This window comes from Salvelinus fontinalis, chromosome 37, assembly GCF_029448725.1.
Source record: "Salvelinus fontinalis isolate EN_2023a chromosome 37, ASM2944872v1, whole genome shotgun sequence".
Classification (NCBI taxonomy): Eukaryota; Metazoa; Chordata; class Actinopteri; order Salmoniformes; family Salmonidae; genus Salvelinus; species Salvelinus fontinalis.
The window spans coordinates 22,104,657-22,126,338 of NC_074701.1; the positions used below are offsets into that span (position 1 = coordinate 22,104,657).

At 40.4% G+C, this 21,682-nt stretch overlaps 1 protein-coding gene across 1 annotated transcript in view; it reads right to left on the bottom strand.

Moving 5' to 3' along the window:
* Positions 1-21,385, bottom strand: part of LOC129836365 (E3 ubiquitin-protein ligase NEURL1-like) — a 54,716-nt gene extending 33,331 nt beyond the window's left edge. Inside the window, exons 1-3 of the mRNA XM_055902421.1 lie at positions 21,004-21,385; positions 10,583-10,830; positions 9,541-9,862 (exon numbers count right to left, since the gene is read on the bottom strand). Of these exons, the coding sequence (XP_055758396.1) occupies positions 9,541-9,862; positions 10,583-10,830; positions 21,004-21,118 (685 nt within the window). The 5' untranslated portion in view covers positions 21,119-21,385. The remainder of the gene's footprint in view (positions 1-9,540; positions 9,863-10,582; positions 10,831-21,003) is intronic.
* Between the last annotated feature and the right edge of the window lie 297 nt (positions 21,386-21,682).

The window sequence follows — 21,682 nt, forward strand, 5'->3', positions numbered from 1 at the left end:
CACGGCTAAGGGCTATGTCCTAAGAACAGCTATTAGCAGTGGTATACTGGCCATATACAACACCTTCTCAGGCCATGTTGCTTAATCATAGCAGTCAAAACATGTTAAATCGACATACATTGATTAAAATGATCTGGAGAGCTTAATAAGGGCGATTGATCTTCTCTCGCGACATTCTTAAACTTAATAATTATTTTGATGGAAATCCACATTTTGCTTCTTAGCCTACCGTTGTTAAAAATGACGTTGATATTCCTTCTTAATTCGCTCAATAAAAAGGGTTTATTGGATAAATGTGGAAACTCTTCTCTTACTGCGAAACATTTGGGATAGTTTTCAGGCCTTGTGAGTAGGTTTTCAGAGGTCAATTTTAGCTAAACCTGGCAACCCTGCCTGTGAGACACTGCCTGAATGCCACAGTCTCATGAGCATTGTTCCCATAGATATGGCAAAGAGGGCAATTGAAATCGACCAAAACAATGGAATTGCCATGGAAACACGTGGGGGAAAAGACCGTGGGGGAAAGATTCAGTCTCCTCATTGTCCCACAGCAAAATGTGCCTACATTTAGGCTATTGTTTATACAGTATGTGTATTTCACACTATGTTGAGGTAAAAATCTGACATTAACGCTTGTATGGATGTCAACGCCATCACAGGTTCATGTCATCATTACCAACTGTATTACAGTTAAAAACGACTGACTACCACCACCGATTTCTGTATGCTAGCTATGCTAACCAGCTCATACGAACGGGAGTTAGCATTTAGCAGTCCCTTCTTCTAAACCTGAAAAGGGATTACTTCTACATGCAGCGAAAACAGACAAATATATCCAAATCGGACTTAAGTAACCACATTGTGGGCCTGTTACAATACATAAATAATGACAGATTTGATGAATATCCACTTTGCTAGATCAGATTTGTTAAATGTGTGCCAATCTGGTCAATGGAACGTCTGTGCTCCATTGACTCCTTCACTGCATCTATAGAGATCATATTAAATGATTCTAATTCCTAATTCTATGATTGTCCCATAAACAAACAGTTGTGTTCCATTTTCAGCCACGAAAGGGAGGTACACTACATTACCAAAAGTATGTGGACACGCATTCCAAAATCATGGGCATTAATATGGAGTTGGTCCTGCCTTTGCTGCTATAACAGCCTCCACTCTTCTGGGAAGGCTTTCCACTAGATGTGGAACATTGCTGCGGTGACTTGCTTCCATTCAGCAACAAGAGCATAAGTGAGGTCGGGCACTGATGTTGGGCTATTAAGCGTGGCTCGCAGTCTGCGTTACAATTCATCCCAAAGGTGCTTGATGGGGTTGAGGTCAGGGCTCTGTGCAGGCTAGTCAAGTTCTTCCACACTGATCTCGACAAACCATTTCTGTATGTGCCTCGTTTTGTGCACAGGGGCATTATCATGCTAAAAACAGGAAAGGGCCTTCCCCAAACTGTTGCCACAAAGTTGGAAGTACAGAATTGTCTAGAATGTCATTGTATGCTGTAGCGTTAAGATTTCCCTTCACTGGAACTAAGGGACCAAGCCTGAACAATAAAAAACAGCACTATGCACTATGGGGCAGGTAGCATGTTCCTGGCCTCCGCCAAAACCAGATTCGTCCGTCAGACTGCCAGATGGTGAAGCGTGATTCATCACTCCAGAGAAAGCATTTCCTCTGCTCCAGTCCAATGGTGGTGAGCTTTACACCACTCCAGCCGACGCTTGGCATTGTGCATCTTAGGCTTGTGTGCGGCTGCTCGGCCATGAAAGCCCATTTTATGAAGCTCCCGATGAACAGTTATTGTGCTGAAGTTTGGAACTCGGTAGTGAGTGTTGCAACAAGGACAGACAATTTCTACACGCTACGCGCTTCAGCACTCAACGATCCCGTTCTGTGAGCTTATGTGGCCTACCACTCTTGTTGCTCTTGTAAGCTCTTGTTGCTCCTAGACGTTTCCACTTCACAATAACAACACTTACAGTTGACCGGGGCAGCTCTAGCAGGGCAGAAATTTGATGAACTGACTTGTTGGAAAGGTGGTACCCTATGACAGTGCCACGTTGAAAGTCACTGAGCTCTTCAGTAAGACCATTCTACTGCCAATGTTTGTCTATGGAGATTGCATGGCTGTGTGCTTGATTTGATACACCTGTCAGCAACGGGTGTGACTGAAATAGCCGAATCCTCTAATTTGAAGGGGTGTCCACATACTTTTGCATATATAGTGTATTATGACCTGAATCATTATATTTAGGGGTGCCATTATCTTTTTCTGACAAGAACTCTCTGATTCATCTCATCAGGGTGAGACTTAGGGTTTTGTTCCCGTAACAGACTTTTCATACAGGAACTTCAGATAAAAAGGTTAGCTTGACCTTGTGAAATAAAAGGAGTGAAGCTTTTTAAACATGCTTTGATCATTGCTCTGTGAAATTTTTTTAAGTCGAAAACAAACTTTAAATACAGCTAAATTAATTTCTCTCCAAAAGGGGAAAGTTATTCACTGCAACGGGACTCATTGCAACATACAGTAGATGATAACTAGCAAAAACAACTCCAATTACCCTCTATTACTACTCTAAAAACACAGTGGTTATGTATACGATTGCATGCAGGAGCATAGTGAATAGAGATGGCACTCCACCGTGATAATATTCTGTATATACTGAACAATTCAAAAACGCCCATGCTGGTGTGCTCTACTGTATTAGAGAAAACCTTTTCTCAGAGCTTTGGATGAGCCTTAGCTAAGTGAGTCATTAACATCACCAGTTCATGACTACAATAACCAAGCCTTTCTGTATTGATATCTGTGTAGGAAGAGAGCCTAGTGATGTAACAAATCTTACTTAAATGGCAGGGACTGCAATGTTGGTATAGAAGACCCCTCGGGCTCAGTTTGATTCCGGCAGATTAATTTAGCTTCACCGGTTATGCAACACCATCTCGGCTTTCAAGTAGTCTCACCAGTCTCTGGATCACCTTTGAATTCTCACATGGGTGGCTAGCTACTGATCTACACTGCCCTGTTACTGTAGCAGCCTTAGAGGAAACAGAACTAGAGATCCTTAGATCCTGTGTCGTAACACCCCACGAAGGCAGACAACATGAACACCACTACTGGTACTGAAAATAAGATAACAGCCCGAACTGAACTCATTGGTCAATTCAACAGAAATGTATTCTCTGGATATATTATGTACTACTACTGTTCTGTATATTCAGGCTGATACAGAGAGACTCATCCATGCTTCTATTACAAGCAGGCTTGACTACTGTAATGCTCTCCTGTCTGGTCTACCCAAGAAAGTCCTTGGTCAATTGCAAAAACATACAGAATGCTGCAGAGCGGGTACTGACCAAGAGCAGACGGAGATCACACATTACACCGGTCTCTGTGAGTTTTCAAATTTTTTACGATTCTTCTATTGGTTTTTAAATCAATTTACGATTGTGCACCCTAATACATGTCAGACATACTTTTGGAGTTATGTACCCAGTAGGTCCCTCAGGTCCTCTGGCACTGGCCTTTTAACTATCCTAAAGCCTAGGACCAAGAGGCATGGAGATGCAGCCTGTAGTTACTATGCCCCCAGCCTCTGTAATAGCCTGCCAGAGAACCTGAGGGTGGCCGAAACTGTGGCCACATTGAAAAGAGATCTTAAAACCCACACATTTTTAGATTTGCTTTTCCTTAGTATTTCAGTTTTTATTGTTATTCTTTAGTTTTTTTTTATTCTTATGTTTGTTGTGTAGTAAATATGTAACTTTTTATTTTCATTGTTTTTTTCTTTTTTTCTTCCTGTGAAGCACATTGCGTTGCATTCCATGTCTGAAATGTGCTTAATGAAAAAAGCTTGATTTGATTTATTGCAGAAATGTGTTTACTTTATCTCTATGTGACATGTTAAAGCAAAGTCCCAGATCACTACATGACCCTAGGGGCAATGGTGTCTGCATATGATGTGGAATTGAACTGAATTGAACAGGCAGTGACTTATTAAACTCTAGTACGTTCCACTCCTTCTCTACTGTACTGCTTTTATTTACACACACTATCTACGGTATCTTAGACTATAGCGTTGTGCCACTACCCACATCACTCAAGTCTCACCTCACAACAAATATGATGGGAAATGCATTTATAGCACAGAGCAGTCTCCTTGGGGCTGGTACTGAGGAACTGCTACAGTTACACTGATCTGGCCAGACATGTGATCAGGGACACTTTTAAAATCAATCCATCAAATGTGAAAGGCAAGGCACCAGAGAGGAAATGGGTAGCTACATTTATGCACCGAGACTGAGTATGCGTCTCTGACTGAAACACAGAGTGAAAATTGGATTGAAGTTCATTTGAAGACAAGATATTGTCACGCAGATGGAAGAGAGTCAGGGCTCGGTGGTAGAGCTGCTCAAGATTTAGGAGATGGAATTGGTCACATTAGATCAAATTTTAAGCTACTCATATTTTATACATTTCCTGATATATATATACACTTTATAGTCTATGGTGACCTACATTATGTGATATATATATCACATAATGTAGGTCACCATAGACTATAAAGTGTGAGATCAATGTGAAAATGGTCCTCATTCATTCCCCACATTTTCCATTTGTTTAACGTGTTTACTTGAACAACCAAAATCACTTACTCCAAAGCATTGTTTGTTCGCTAAACTCGCCCCATTTGGCCCCTGCAGAAAACAGCTGGAGCTAGTCTATAGGACCAACCTCCCGACAGATTGTATGATAAATAGCTTCACGCACAACAGGTGAAATTTGTCTGCCTTTATCAGCTGGCTTAGCGTTAATGTCAGCTCCTAGTGTAAGCATCATTAAGAATCAAAATGTCCCCCGTTAGGAAACTGAGCACATGTGCCAGTTCATCGGGGCAGTCTTTGATGTGGCCGCCCCATATTTCAGGCACTAAGTGCTGCTTGAACTGCGGCCAACGGGGCAATACTAGGGCTTTGAGATATACCATGCTCTTGACTGGTGACGTTCTTAGGCTATAGAAGAAGCCTGATAGTGAAGTACCCTTCAGCTGACTGAGTGCTAAGGCTGCTCTGCTGTTTCTGTAGGTCAGTGTAGGCACGTGTAGTCAGTGTAGACATGTAGGGGGCAACAAGGCATGAGTCTCTCGTAGGTAACAGTAATATGGAGAGCTGCTGTTCTGAAAACCTACAGTAGAGGCAGAATCTACTTGGACATTCAAATGTATTATAATCTTTTAAATCTAGGATATATTTGAAATGGAATGTTTGTAGATCACTGTTAAAATGGGGATTGCATATGATTATGTTTAGGTAAAGTCACAAAGCCCACTGGAGATCCAATGCTAAAGATGTGATTTCCACAGTGCTAACACAACATTCTCTTTCTTAGCTCAGTGAGAACACTGTATTTGTTCTCCTGTCTGGGAAAATGGCTTCAGTCACGCCATTTTCCTGACATCATCTTTCCTTAATGTCTGTCGAGGAACAAGAGCTATGCACCGTGTGTCATCACAGCTCGTCACGAGCCCACTGAACCCCAGATAGTCTCACTCTAGTGCTGGATACCAAACAGCCCAACAGCAGATAGCACACTGCTTGCTGTCAACCAGCACTGCCAGAAATGAGTTTAAATGTTATTATCTATAATATATGGGAGCCTCTTCTATTTTTATTAATGGTGATGACAGCCTCCATTCCTTATAGAGAGGGAGGATCATTATTGGAAATTAGTCAATGTTGATTGAATTATTGGGATGTTTGAAAGTTAATTCCATGAGGGGTGAAGATTATGTTTAGTAAACAAAATTGTACTCTGACAAGAGCAATTTAGGATTAAGCTAAATCTAGTAAGAGATACTACCACTATTTTACAGTAATATACAGTGCTGTGAAAAAGTATTTCCTCCTTTACGATTTTCTCCTTTTTGCATATTTTTGATACTGAATGTTATCAGATCTTCAACAAAAAAACTAATATTAGAGAAATGGAAGCTGAGCATACAAATAACAAAAAAGTATACTTATTTTATTTAAATTAACAAAGATCTGCAACACCCAATTCCCCTGTTTGAAAAAGTAATTGCCCCCTTACACTCAATAACTGGTTGTGCCACCTTTAGGTGCAATGACTGCAACCCTTACTGCAACTCTTACTGTAGTTGTTGATCAGTCTCTCACATCGCCGTGAAGGAATTTTGGCCCACTCCTGCATGCAGAACTGTTTTAACTCAGCAACATTTGTGGGTTTTCAAGCATGAACTGCTCGTTTCAAGTCCTACCACAACATTTCAATTGGGATTAGGTCTGGACTTTGACTAGGCCATTCCAAAACTTCAAATTTGTTGCTTTTTAACAGTTTTCATGTAAACTTGATTGGGTGCTTTGGATCATTGTATTGCTGCATGACCCAGCTGTGCTTCAGCTTCAGCTCAAAGATGGATGGCCTGACATTATCCTGTAGAATTATCTTTCGCCTAAAATGACATACCCAAATCTAACTGCCTGTAGCTCAGGACCTGAAGCAAGGATATGCAGATTCTTGATACCATTTGAAAGTAAACACTGAAGTTTGTGGAAATGTTAAATTAATGTAGGAGAATATAACACATTAGATCTGGTATAAGATCATACAAAGAACAGAGTATTTTTTTGTACCATCATCTTTGAAATGCAAGAGAAAGGCCATAATGTATTATGCCAGATTTTGGCAGATTTTGGCCACTAAATGTTATAGAGTGATTCAATGAACCATTGCATTTCTGTTCAAAATGTTGTATCAAGACTACCCAAATGTGCCTAATTGGTTTATTAATACATTTTAAAGTTCATAACTGTGCACTCTCCTCAAACAATAGCATGGTATTATTTCACTAGTTGCTGTACATTGGACAGAGCAGTTAGATTAACAAGAATTTAAGTTTTCTGACAATATCAGATATGTCTATGTCCTGCGAAATTTCCTTGTTACTTACAACCTCATGCTAATCACATTAGCCTACGTTAGCTCAACCAATCCTGTAGAGGTTTTAAGGCAAGTCATCCAGGTCCTGAAGCAGCAAAGCATCCCAAACCATCACACTACCACCACCATGCTTGACTGTTGGTTTGAGGTTCTTACTGTGGAATGCAGTGTTTGGTTTTCGCCAGGCATAATGGAGACCCATGTCATCCAAAAAGTTGACTCAAGTTTGCCAAAAAGCATCTGGAAGCACCTGGATGATCACCAATACTCTTGGAAGAATGTTCTATGGACAGATGAGTCAAAAGTATAACTTTTTGGGCAAAAGTATAACTTTTCATGCTTGAAAACCCACAAAGCAGTTCTGCATGCAAGAGTGGGCCAAATTTCCTCTGGAGCGATGTGAGAGACTGATCAACAACTACAGGAAGTATTTCGTTGCAGTCATTGCAGCTAAAGGTGGCACAACCAGTTAGAGTGTAAGGGGGCAATTACTTTTTAAATTTGTTAATTAAATAAATAAAATAATTTCATTTGTTATTTGTAAACTCAGGTTCCCTTTATCTAATATTAGGTTTTGGTTGAAGATCTGATAACATTCAGTATAAAAAAATATTCAAAAACAGAAAATCAGAAAGGGGGCAAATACACTACATGACCAAATGTATGTGGACATCTGCTCGTCAAACATCTCATTCCAACATCATGGGTATTCAATTTATAAAGCTTTTTTTACATCAGCTGATGTCACAAAGTGCTATTCAGAAACCTAGCCTAAAACTCCAAACAGCAAGCAATGCAGATGTAGAAGCACGGTGGCTAGGAAAAACTCTCTAAAGGCAGAAACCTAGGAAGAAACCTAGTGAGGAACCAGGCTCTGAGAGATGGCCAGTCCTTTTCTGGCTGTACCGGTGGAGATAAGAGTACATGGCCATTTAAGGCCAGAATGTTGTTCAAGATGTTGAAACATTCATAGATGACCAGCAGGGTCAAATAATAATCAGTAGTTCTAGAGGGTGCAATAGGTCAGTACCTCAGGAGTAAATCTCAGTTGGCTTTTCATAGCCGAGCATTCAGATGTTGAGACAGCCGATGCGGTAGAGAGAGAGAGAGAGAGAGTCAAAAACAGCAGGTCCGGGACAAGGTAGCACGTCCGGAGAACAGGTCAGGGTTCCCTAGCCGCAGGCAGAACAGTTGAAACTGGAGCAGCAGCACAACCAGGTGGACTGGGGACAGTCAGGAGTCATCAGGCCAGGTAGTCCTTAGGCATGATTTGAGGGCTCAGGTCCTTAATACTGACTTGTTGGAAAGGTGGCATCCTGTGACGGTGTCACATTGAAAGTCACTGAGCTCTTCAGTAAGGCCATTCTACTGCCAATATTTGTCTATGGAGATTTCATGGCTGTGTGCTTGATTTTATACACCTGTCAGCAACGGGTGTGGCTGAAATAGCAAAATCCACTAATTTGAAGGGGTGTCTACATAATTTTGTATATATAATGTATAATGACCTGAATCATAATATTCAGGGGTGCCGTTATCTTTTTCTGACAAGAACTCACTGATTAATCTCATCAGGGTGAGACTTAACATGCTGACCAGACTGGACACATCGCGTGTGCGAGTGTCACAAAATAGATTTAGAAATCTATGTTATTCAATTATTGCACCCACAATGCTAGCGCGTGCCAACGAGCGTCTGCGATGCTAAGGGCTAAAATAGAACTCCTTTCTATTTCTGACGCAGATCGCGCCTCTCCCATCCTGCCTCTCCCATCTCCTCATTGGGTTATAGAAGCAGGTACCCACATGCCATCTCCTCATTGGTTATACCCACGTGGGTGATTGAAAGACAAACTGTTTTGCCGGTGGTCGTGGTAATACTATGAAAGTTTGGATGCGATCACCATATAAGTTCAACGATGAAAAAGCCTGGAAGGTAGAGAGATGACTAGAAACGATTCGGTTGGCCATTTTATGTGTGGATTAATTGTCGGAGTAGAGGACCTTGTGCTTTTCAGGTAAAATAACAACTCAATGTTTATATCCCAGGACAAATTAGCTAGCAACAGACTGGGTAAATATCTAGATACTGGTAAAAAAAAAACTTTACCTATATATTACAAAAACGTTCTTCATCTTTTCTAAATCTGTTGGACGGGAAACTTGTCCTGAATTAGTGTCAAGTGTTTGGGGTAAACCCATCAAACAGTGCATTTCAGAATAGATGCTTTGTTTTCCAGTGGGTCTCAAATTCCACTGTGGTGGCATTTCCTTTATGCTAACAGTGTAACTACGCAACCTTTCTAATCTCTCTCCATCTTTTTTCCATTGGACTATTTTGGTATGATGGTGTGTGGGAAAGGTAGAGCAGTAGTACAAAAGTAACATCACCAAACAACCAACCTCATGCAAACACACCCACCAGCACATACAATTTTAAAAGTTTAACCACCACTTGCTGTCATTAGTCAATTTGGGAAATTCATCCAAATGAATTGGAATAATATTTGGCAAGGAACGTCATTAACCACCATAACACTTTCCCTTCTCCCTGTGAAACTCACCCAGTAGCTGGACCCCTCGTGTCAGGCCGTAGACATCTATGAGAGCCCAAAGTGGCTCGGAGGCATGGACCCCGCTGAAGAACAGCATGGGGCTGGAGCCATTGATGCGGTAAAACACCCGACCCTTCTTGTCCACCCAGAAGGAGATGACATTACCCTCATTGGACAGCTCCTCGGGCAGGGCCTTGGCCCAGAAGCCATTCTGGGAGACCAGATCTGGGCAGGCATACTTGGGCAGGTTGTCTGGGTTGATGCGGGACGGGTCCTTGGAGGTGAAGCCCAGACGCAGGGCTCCGCTCCAGCAGCACTGCTTCTTGGTGATCTGGAGGGGAACAGGTAATGGGTTTGTACCATTTTTTATTTATCCTTTATTTAACTAGACAAGTCAGTTAAGAACAAATTATTATTTACAATGGCAGCCTAGTGGGTTAACTGCCTTGTTCAGGTGCAGAACAACAGATTTTTACCTTATCAGCTCAGGGATTCGATCTAGTAACCTTTCAGTTACAGGCCCAACAGTCTAACCACTATGCTACCTGCCACCCCAATTAAATTTTGATGAAGGGAGTTAAGCTGGTGAATGACCTAAAGTCCATTCCATTAGTTGTGTTAACCTAAGATTTACCAAAATACATTATTGTTGGCCATATGTTAAAACTTTTACAAACCAAATGGTAAACAACAACACAAATAAACACATACTGTATGTCTGTTTACCATCAGACTGGATATTCTTGTCTTGTCTCATTTAAAACCTCTATTTACACTTCTTTCACCATGCAAGATAACAGTAGGCCTGTGGCTCACATGGCAATGCTTCCCCTGCTCTTTCACTTGAGACATAGATGGACTGATAGGTGAAGTGGAAACTTTGGCTAAGCTGTTTTGGCCCACACAGAATCAGGGGATTAATGAAGGCAAAACGCACAGTGAGTGAGAGAGACAGACAAACAAATAAATAAATGGAAAACAGTTAGGCTAAAAGAAAGGAAGGAAAGAAAGTGTGCTGATAACCATGGTCCACTGCCCAGTCTGTCCATACCTTGAGGCGGACCTGCTCGTACAGGGCAATGGACCGGTTGCTGAAGGTGATGGCATTGCAGAAGCTGGCCTGCCTCTTTACGGTCTTCTGGGCCACGTCCATGATGATCTGGGAGCCCTTGGCACTGGGGTGGAAGAGCAGGGGAAAAGAGGACAGGCTGCTCCCACACTGCAGGACGGGCAGACATTGCTTGGTGGGCTTATGGTGATAGCGGTGGGATGTGGTGGGGAAGGGGCCACCCAGAGAATCTGAAAAGGAGGAGGCATAGGGGAAGTTACTGTAGATATACGGATCTACAAAGAACATTACTATGGCATCCACTTTTTAAATATGCACAAAGCCAATATAACAATGCATTAGCAGCATTCACACAATCAATAAAAACTGCCTTTCCTCAATGTTGTGATGATGACCGGGTGTACAGGTAACTGCCAAAATAAAGGAAACACCAACATAAAGTGTCATAATAGGGCGTTGGGTACCACGAGCCAGAACAGCTTCATTGCACCTTGGGCATAGATTCTACAAGTGTCTGGAACTCTATTGGAGGGATGCGACACCATTCGTACATGAGAAATTCCATAATTTGGTGGTTTGTTGATGATGGTTGATAAACGGCCATAGCATATGGTTTACATCACTTTCATGCTCATCATACCATTCAGTGACAACTCATTCCCTGTGGATGGGGGCATTGTCATCCTATGGGGGCATAGCCATAGTAGCCAAAATGCCCTGTCCAGCATTTTTATACATTACCCTAAGCATGATGGGACATTAATTGCTTAATTAACTCAGGAACCACACCTGTGTGGAAGCACCTGCTTTAAATATACAGTTGAAGTCAGAAGTTTACATACACTTAGGTTGGAGTCATTATAACTCGCTTTTCAAGCACCTCACACGTTTCTTGTTAACAAACTATAGTTTTGGCAAGTCGGTTAGGACATCTACTTTGTGTACGACACAAGTAATTTTTCCGACAATTGTTAACAGACAGATTACTTCACTTATAATTCACTGTATCACAATTCCAGTGGGTCAGACGTTTACATACACTAAGTTGACTGTGCCTTTAAACAGCTTGGAAAATTCCAGAAAATGATGTCATGGCTTTAGAAGCTTCTGATAGGAAAATTTACATAATTTGCGTCAATTGGAGGTGTACCTGTGGATGTATTTCAAGGCCTACCTTCAAACGCAGTGCCTCTTTGCTTGACATCATGGGAAAATCAAAAGAAATCAGCCAAGACCTTAGAAAAAAAATTGTAGACCTTCACAAGTCTGGTTCATCCTTGGGAACAATTTCCAAACGCCTGAAGGTACCACGTACAAACAATTGTACGCAAGTATAAACACCCTGGGACCACGCAGCCATCATACCGCTGAGGAAGGAGACGCGTTCTGTCTCCTAGAGATTAACGTACTTTGGTGAGAAAAGTGCAAATCAATCCCAGAACAACAGCAATGACCTTGTGAAGATGCTGGAGGAAACAGGTACAAAAGTATCTATATCCACAGTAAAACGAGTCCAATATTGACATAACCTGAAAGGCTGCTCAGCAAGGAAGAAGCCACTGCTCCAAAACCGCCATAAAAAAGCCAGACTACGGTTTGCAACTGCACATGGGGACAAAGATCGTACTTTTTGGAGAAATGTCCTCTGGTCTGACGAAACAAAAATAAAACTGTTTGGCAATAATGACTATTGTTATGTTTAAAGGAAAAAGGGAGAGGCTTGCAAGCCGTGCACTTCACAAAATAGATGGCATCATGAGAAATTAAAATTATGTGGATATATTGAAGCAACATCTCAAGACATCACTAAGGAAGTTAAAGCTTGGTCACAAATGGGTCTTCCAAATGGACAACGACCCCCAGGCATACTTCCAAAGTTGTGGCAAAATGGCTTAAGGACAACACAGTCAAGGTATTGGAGTGGCCATCACAAAGCCCTGACCTCAATCCTATAGAAAATTTGTTGGCAGAACTGAAAAAGTTTGTGTGAGCAAGGAGGCCTACAAACCTGACTCAGTTACACCAGCTCTGTCAGGAGGAATGGGCCAAAATTCACCCAACTTATTGTGGGAATCTTGTGGAAGGCTACCCGAAACGTTGACCCAAGTTAAACAACTTAAAGGCAATGCTACCAGATACTAATTGAATGTATGTAAACTTCTGACCCACTGGGAATGTGATGAAAGAAATAAAAGCTGAAATAAATCATTCTCTCTACTATTATTCTGACATTTCACATTCTTAAAATAAAGTGGTGATCCTAACTGACCTAAGACAGGGAATTTTTACTAGGATTAAATGTCAGGTATTGTGAAAAACTGAGTTTAAATGCATTTGGCTAAGGTGTATGTAAACTTCCGACTTCAACTGTACTTTGTATTATTACCTGTATATTTCTTTAAGAACCATTTAACTCACTCTATTTTCAGAAATCCAACAAGGAGTGCAAACAAAAAGATTGGTCTGTTAGTCATCTTGATTTTCTCCTTAGATGAAAAAACATATATTTTTTAATTTGGCAAGTCAGTTAAGAACAAATTCTTATTTACAACAATGTCCTAGCAACAGTGGTTCAACTGCCTTACTCAGGGGCAGAATGACATATTTTTACCTTGTCAGCTCTGGGATTTGATCTAGCAACCTTTTATTTACTGGCCCAATGCTCTAACCACTAGGCTACCTGCCACCCTGAGATAAGAGTTGCTTGGTAACCAGAGAGAAATTGTACAGCTGTGAAAAACTCACAAAATTAGGTAATATCAGTAATTGGTAAACTCCTGTCACACCATTCATTTTTTTGTTATTCCACATTTTGCCAATTTGGCACTGGTTTATTCGGATCCCCATTAGCTTTTGCCGAAGCAGCAGCTATTCTTCCTAGAGTCCACACAAAAACAAAAACGACACGTACTGTGTTGTATGTATCGAATTGCTATGCTTTATCTTGGCCAGGTCGCAGTTGCAAATGAGAACTTGTTCTCAACTAGCCTACCTGGTTAAATAAAGTAAATAAAAAGTAACAAAGCAAAACACTAATAGACAAGAACAGTTACACAAATTTTAAATACAACGATATTCAAACAATACAACTAAAGAATAAGGTGTGTAGATTGTGTGTGATAGTTTGTCTGTGTGTGTCTGTGTGTATGTATCATTTCAGTCTCTATTGTGCCACGAGATGTTTTATCAATTGTTTTAAGCTAATTTTGCTGTTTGCTTGAGTCATTGGAGATGGAAGGGAGTTCCATGCAATTATGGCTCTGTATAATACTGTGCGTTGCCGTGAATTCATTTTGGACTTGGGACTGTGAAAAGACCCCTGGTGACATGTCTTGTTGGGTATATATGGGTGTCTGAGCTGGACTTGGGACTGTGAAAAGACCCCTGGTGACATGTCTTGTTGGGTATATATGGGTGTCTGAGCTGTATGTTATATGATTATGCAGACAATCTGGAATTTATCACAGTAATATTTCTAATGAAAACTAGAAGAGAAGCAGTTAATCTCTCGTCAACGTTCAACTAGGAAAGACTGGAATGTTGTTGATGTTACTTTTGTATGTGCAGTCAAGGGCAAGGTGTGCTGCTCTGTTTTGAGCCAGCTGCAGCTTTGCTAGGTCTTTCTTTGATGCACTTGACATTATTACCAGACAGTAATCAAGATGGGTCAAGACCAGAGCCTGAACAACTAGTTCAGTTGATTTGTGTCAAAAATGCAGAATATATTTTTAGAACAGATGTACCCCTCCCCGGCAACTTTATCAATAGGACTTGGCCATGATAATTGACCATACAATGTTATATCTAGGAGTTTAGCTTCCTCAGTTTCCTCAATGGTCACACCCTTTATGCACAATTCAAATAAAATTGTATTAATCACATGCTTCATAAACAACAATGCATTGTTTACTTACAGGCCCTTCCCAACAATACAGATAAAAAGAAAAGAGAAATAATAGAAAAGTAAAACACGTAATAATAAATACACAATGAGTAATGATAACTTGGTTATATACACAGGGTACAAGTACCGAGTCGATGTGCAGGGGTACAAGGTAAGGGGTAGATATGTACATATAACTAGGAATAAAGTGATAGATAAAAAACAGTAGCAGTGGTGTATGTGATGAGTCAAAAAAGTTAGTGCAAAGAGGGTCAATGCAGATAGTTAAATAGTTAACCAAATACCTCCCTGGACTAACTATTTAACGGTCTTATGGTTTGGGGTAGAAGCTGTTCAGGGTCCTGTTGGTTACAGCCTTGGTGTATCGGTACCGCTTGCAGTGTAGTAGCAGAGAGACCAGTGCTGCATGGAGATTGACGCTGCAATGGATAGCTGTTTTACGGGCTCATGACCAATTCTGCTATTTTGTTTATTTATTTTTTGTACACAATGTTTCTGCCATTGTTTCCTATTTCCAAAAATAGCTTCTGGACATTAACCATTGAGGTTAAGATCTTAGGTAACTTTTTGAACCAAATACATTGCTTTTAGTATTACATTTTAGTCATTGAGCAAATGCTCTTACAGCAGTGAGTGCATACATTTTCCATGTGGGAGGTGAACCCACAACCCTGGCATTACAAACACCATGCTCTACCAACTGAGCTACATGGGACCAGGGACAAAACATTGTAGACCAGGGACAAAACATCTCAATTTAATCAATTTTAAATCCAGGCTGTAACACAACAAAATGTGGAAAAAGTCAAGGGGTGTGAATACTTTATGAAGGCACTGTATTTAAGACCAGTTTATTATTAATCACACATTCGAATACTGTCTGTAACTCCTTATTTAGAATTTCAGTGAGCTCATTGGCTTTTGGTGCTGACATGTAGAGTGTGGAATCATCCACATACAGTGATTCTTGCTTCGTGTAAGACAAGTGGTAAATAATTTGTCTAAATTGAGAAGAGTGACAGCCCAAGCCAACTGCCCTGAGTGACACTGCACTGTACATATCTGATGTTAGAGAAGCTTCCATTGAAGAACACTCTCTGGGATCTATTGGATAAATAACTCTCCAACCATGTGATGGCAGGTGATTTAAATCCAAAGCAAGTGACTTTTTCAATAACAGTTTATGATCAATAATATCAAAGGCTGCACTGAAATCTAACAGTACAGCTCCAACTATCACCTTATTATGCATTTATTTTAAGCAATCATCAGTCATCTAAGTCAGTGCAGTACAAGTTGAGTGACCTTCTCTGTATGCATGCTGAAAGTCAGTAGTTAACTTGTTCTGTGAAAATTGCTTTGTATTTGTCCAAACACAATTCTCTCCATCAGTTTACTAAGAACAGGCAGCAAACTGATTGGATGGCTGTTGGCGACAGCAAAGAGTGCTTTACTATTTTTAGGCAGTGGAATTACTTTAGCTTCCTTCCTTCCATAAACACACGCACGCGCAAGCACACACACACACCCTTAGGCTTTGGTTAAAATTATAGCACTGGTTTGATCATGAGTCTTGAATATATATATATATATATATATATATATATATATATATATATATATATATATATATATATATATATATATATATATATATATAGAGAGAGAGAGAGAGAGAGAGAATATAGCAACAATGTATACAGTGGGGTCCACAATTATTGACACCCTTGATAAAGATGAGCAATAATCGACTGTCTGAAATAAATAATTCAAATACTGAGCTATATTGTATGCTACATTTTTGGGGGGAAATTATATTTTATACTAATACAATTGCTCAAAGAAAGAGATTTTGTTTATCAAGTAACCATTTTTTTCTCAAAAAGGTAGGTGTCAAAATTATTGACACCCCTAAAGATTCTTATAAATAAAGTAGTCAAGAGTTTAGTATTTGATCCCATATTCCTAGTATGCAATGATTACAGCAGTGTCTCCTGACCCCTCCTGTCTCAGCCTCTAGTAATAGTTTATATGTCGGGGGCTAGGGTCAGTCTGCTATATCTGGAGTATTTCTCCTGTCTTATCCGGTGTCCTGTGTGAATTTAAGTATGCTCCCGCTAATTCTCTCTCTCTTTCTCTTTCTCTTGGAGGACCTGAGCCCTAGGACCATGCCTCATGACTACCTGGTCTGATGGTTCCTTGCTGTCCCCAGTCCACCTGGTCGTGCTGCTGCTCCAGTTTCAACTGTTCTGCCTGCAGCTATGGAACCCTGATCTGTTCACCAGACGTGCTACCTTGTCATGCTGTTTTCGACTCTCTCTTTCTACCGCACCTGCTGTCTCTAACTCTGAATGATCGGCTATGAAAAGCCAACTGACATTTACTCCTGAGGTGCTGACCTGTTGCACCCTCTACAACCACTGTGATTATTATTATTTGACCCTGCTGGTCATCTATGAACGTTTGAACATCTTGGCCATGTTTTGTTATAATCGCCACCCGGTAGAAGAGGCCAGAAGAGGACTGGCCACCGCTCAGAGCCTGGTTCCTTTTGGTTTCTTCCTAGGTTCCTGACATTCTAGGGAGTTTTTCCTAGCCACCGTGCTTCTTCATCTGCATTGCTTGCTGTTTGGGGTTTTAGGCTGGGTTTCTGTATAGCACTTTGTGACATCGGCTGATGTAAAAAGGGCTTTATAAATAAATTTGATTGATTGACTCTACAAACTTGTTGGATGCATTTGCAGTTAGTTTTGGTTGTGTATCAGATTATTTAGTGCCCAATAGAAATTAAATGGTAAATAATGTATTACGTCATTTTGGAGTCACTTTTATTGCAAATAATAATATAATATGTTTCTAAACACTTCTACATGTGGATGCTACCATGATTACGGATAATTCTGAATGAATTGTGAATAATAATGAGTGAGAAAGTTAAAGAGGGTCAAAGAATAGCATAACACAAAAAAAACGATTACAAAGCTACTTTGGGATGTATCTGACTTGTAGTAAATACCAAAGAATGAATCATGGGTAATAACCAGCTCCTACACATACATTCTTCAATGCAGCTCTAATTGACTCCAAATCTACTTTTCTCAGATCTGCCTTTTTGTAGACTGATAAGGCGTGGGTTGTGCCACTGAATGCGCAAAAAATCAACAGTTAGGCTATTCCCCTAATCTCCTTTTCCCCATTCACATTTTCACATCTCCCTTCAAAGCAATACAACAATGCCAAGGACATTGAGTTGTCATGAAGATATTTCTGGTGAGATCATCCCAAATAATGACTTATTCAACAGACAATTGTGTGGGAATGAGGCATATGTACCAGATGTTGTTTTATGACTTGCACTTAGCTGATTGTCAAATTAACAGTCACAAATAATATTTTATAATACATAATAATATAAAGATAATATCACAAATACCTGTTCTTTACAAATCTACGGTATAAACCACCAGAGTTTGGGAGCAGGTCAACACTGGCCTGTCACCAGGTCACTGCACTAAAAAGCAAAGGATCTAAGGACCAACAACTAGAGGAGCACATTCGCCTAATTAAGAGGGGGGGGGGGGGGGGGGTGTGTGTGTGTGTGTGTGTGTGTGTGTGTGTGTGTGTGTGTGTGTGTGTGTGTGTGTGTGTGTGTGTGTGTGTGTGTGTGTGTGTGTGTGTGTGTGTGTGTGTGTGTGTGTGTGTGTGTGAGAGGGAGAGTATCCCTAGCCTAATTTCTTAGGGATAGAAAGTTATTATTGCTCATGACCTATAGGGGTCAAGAGCTTTTCAGTGTACCCAGGAGACATTTCAATTAGGCAACTTATATTGGCAACAGAGCATCATGGGGCTTCTGCGAATGCAGTCACTTCAATTTCAAGACAGAAATATTCTGCAAGGTAAACACTCTCGTATCCATTCATGGATGTACATATAGCATCATTTGAATAACACATTTTGACCAGGAAATTAACCAAAGATAAAGCAGCACAGAATTTGTCATGTGTTTCTACAGAGTTATTTTCCCCATTGTTGAAACTCTTTTAGATTGTGGCTGCCAAGAGCACTCCAATGAATTGTTCAGGCTGAACTGGCATAGGAAAAGTACAGCTTATTTGTCTACACTACTGACTTGAGGTATTCACATGTCTGTCCCTGGGCTACATAAAAATGATGAATGGTTCTCTATGTACAACAATGGTTCTAAATTAAGTCATAATAAATCAAGTAACCATATTTTATTCATCATGTCAGATTGTTTGATGACAACATAAAAGGGTGTATTGTATTCAACCACTGGCCAAGCAAATGATAATGCATGACATGCCAGAACATACAAAACAAACACTTTTGGTTGACTTAAGGTCCAAAATTAGTTTACAAAAGACCTCACAAATGCAAAATGCATTTTGCTTGTTGCTACTACTGCTGCCACATTGATAGACTTGAATTCTTTATGCTTATTTACCTTCAGCATGACATTCTATTGTCTGAGAAGGTCAGTGCCTACCTCCTCAACTGCACAGAGGTTCTCTGGGCATGTCTTGAGAGCAATGCAACCGGACAGAGATGTCAAGCTTAACATTGAGCAGAGACTGGGCATGATAAAGAGAAGCGCCACGACAAGCATCAGGCACTCAGGTTAAGGAAGGGGAATATTGCTCAGAGCTAAATCGTCATTGATTGGTCAGGGCAACCAAACAGTGAAGACTGGATAGACAGAGCCAGAGACCGCCATAGGCAGTCACACCTGGCCCGCTGCCCTGCTCTGGAGTCTTTTTTCCAGACTTGACATTACGTAAACATCAGGGCTCAGTGGCCTGCTAATGTGGGACAAAAGCTCAGAGGCAGCAGCCCTGGAGAGCACAATGCAAGTGTGTTACAGCAGCTTGGTTGTCACAATGTGTCATCTCTGAAAGGGACAGGTGGAGGTTGGCCCTAAGCACTGATCTAATGTCAGTTTTACATTGGACCTGCTGATGGTCAAGGTTTAGCTGGGTTTGAGTAAGATGTTCCTAGATCTGACTAAGGGCATCTGGCTGCCTAGGGCCACTGGGAAGCCTAGGGTGTGTACTACCCTGGTTTTCACAACTATAATTTCACATTTCTAATAGACCTCTCCTACCTGTGAGGTCTAATGTAAAATATAAACTTAGTGGTTTGAACCCTGAATGCTGATTGGCTGACAGTTGTGGTATACCACAGGTATGACAACACATTTATTTTTACTGCTCTAATTACGTTGGTAACCAGTTTATTATAGCAATAAGGCACCTCGGGGGTTTGTGATATGGCCAATATACCACGGCTTAGCGCTGTGTCCAGGCACTCCGCGTTGCGCCTAACAACAGCCCTGAGCCGTGGTATATTGGCCATATACCACACCCTCTCGGGCCTTATTGCTTAAGTACATCATATACGGTACTGTAGATTGCGCACACAATCTCTGTATCATTGCATAGCCAGGAAAGATGGATTGCATAGCTAGGAAAGCAGTTTGTGACGTTCACCAAGATGGCGCCAATAGACACCTTGTTTCAGGCTCCTTTACAAGCATTTGGCTACACCCGCAATAACATCTGCTAAATATTTGTATGTGACCAATAAAATATGAATGTTTATACAAGTTTAGAACCTCTTATTATAGCCTCATCATAGAGATCTATCTGACAAGGGACAAAAAGGGACAAAAAACAAATACAATGTATTACACTATGAGGCTGTCATTGTAAATAAGAATTTGTTCTTAACTGACTTGCCTAGTTAAAATGAAAAATAAAAAATAATCAGAGTAGAACTGCAGACTACATTCATTAATTTAGAGTAATTTAACATGATTAATTAGATTAGTTATGTCATTGCATATGGTATTGTGGAGTATCAGACAACTGATTGGACACTTGGGCAGTCAATGAGAGGCACACTGTTTACAAATACTAGGCAAGGTAAACTATTTAAATAATAATAATTAAGGAACACAATTTCTCCACATTGATAACTTCAAAATGCAGTTATATCCAAAGTCCAGTTATTTGGCTCAATCATCCCAGATATACTTAACCATAAGTTGTCATCTGAAGAAAATATGTAGAAAATAAAAAAATAAGAGATATAAATACCATCAGCCAATTTGCAACTATGCAAATACGAAGTTAATTCTTGAACATTCACGTTGCTGCACATAACAGAATATTGCATTGCTATAATTGTGTTTGAACGTTAGCATGCATCTAACATAAAAAAAAGCACACAAGTCATAGCTAGAGCATTCATAATACTTTCATTCATTTTCTTGCTGACTAATTTCTTTCTGTGAGGGATAAACTGACACTTAATCATTTTAGAATCATCCTGAAATTATGCAATTTTTGCCTCAAGGTTTTCATTGTAGCATATCCCATCAGCGACGTTTTAATTATTGCTAAATATACGCAATCAATAATCGAATATAGGCTACCCCCCCCCCCCCCCCCCCCCCCAAAAAAAAGTAAAATATCCTTACCGTACAAGGTATGTCTTGTTATCTGACCTCCCATGTTAAAATACAAGGTGAGTTCCTCTTCTCTGGTTTTGTTAGATAAAATATTCACAGACATGCGCTCCTTGGCTGTCAACATAACATAATCATATAATCGCGATTTCGTTCTCGCCAAACATCGTTTACCCTCAGTGTAGTTAGTGGCTGTCCAAGCCGATTTACATTGGACCGCGGCAGATAGGCTACAAAGCAGTCCTACACGCAGCGCAGAATAACGTTGAAATTAACATAAAAGGTGGAAGTGGGGGTGGAGCTTCAAGAATAACAATTACCACTGTCGATACCACCGAGGAAGGTGCGTTCCAACTTTTCTCCTTTTGAAGTTGACAATAGCCTACATGACCGCATTTTTCGGTAAACAAGCCTAGCGCGCCCAAAACCAGTATGCACTGAGAGGAAACCAGCGATAGGAAATCTGAACGGTGTACATAGTTTTGCCAATGCAGGGAAATTCCACCAATTTACTTGTAGCTACCTTAGGATGCATTTACACAGGCAGCCAAATTATGCATTTATTTTTTCACTAATTGGACTTTTGAAAAGATCTGATGTGATTGGTCAAAAGACAAATTAGTGGAAAAAATATCAGAGTTGGGCTGCCTGTGTAAACACAGCTTAAATTTAATAGCTAAAATCATCTGCA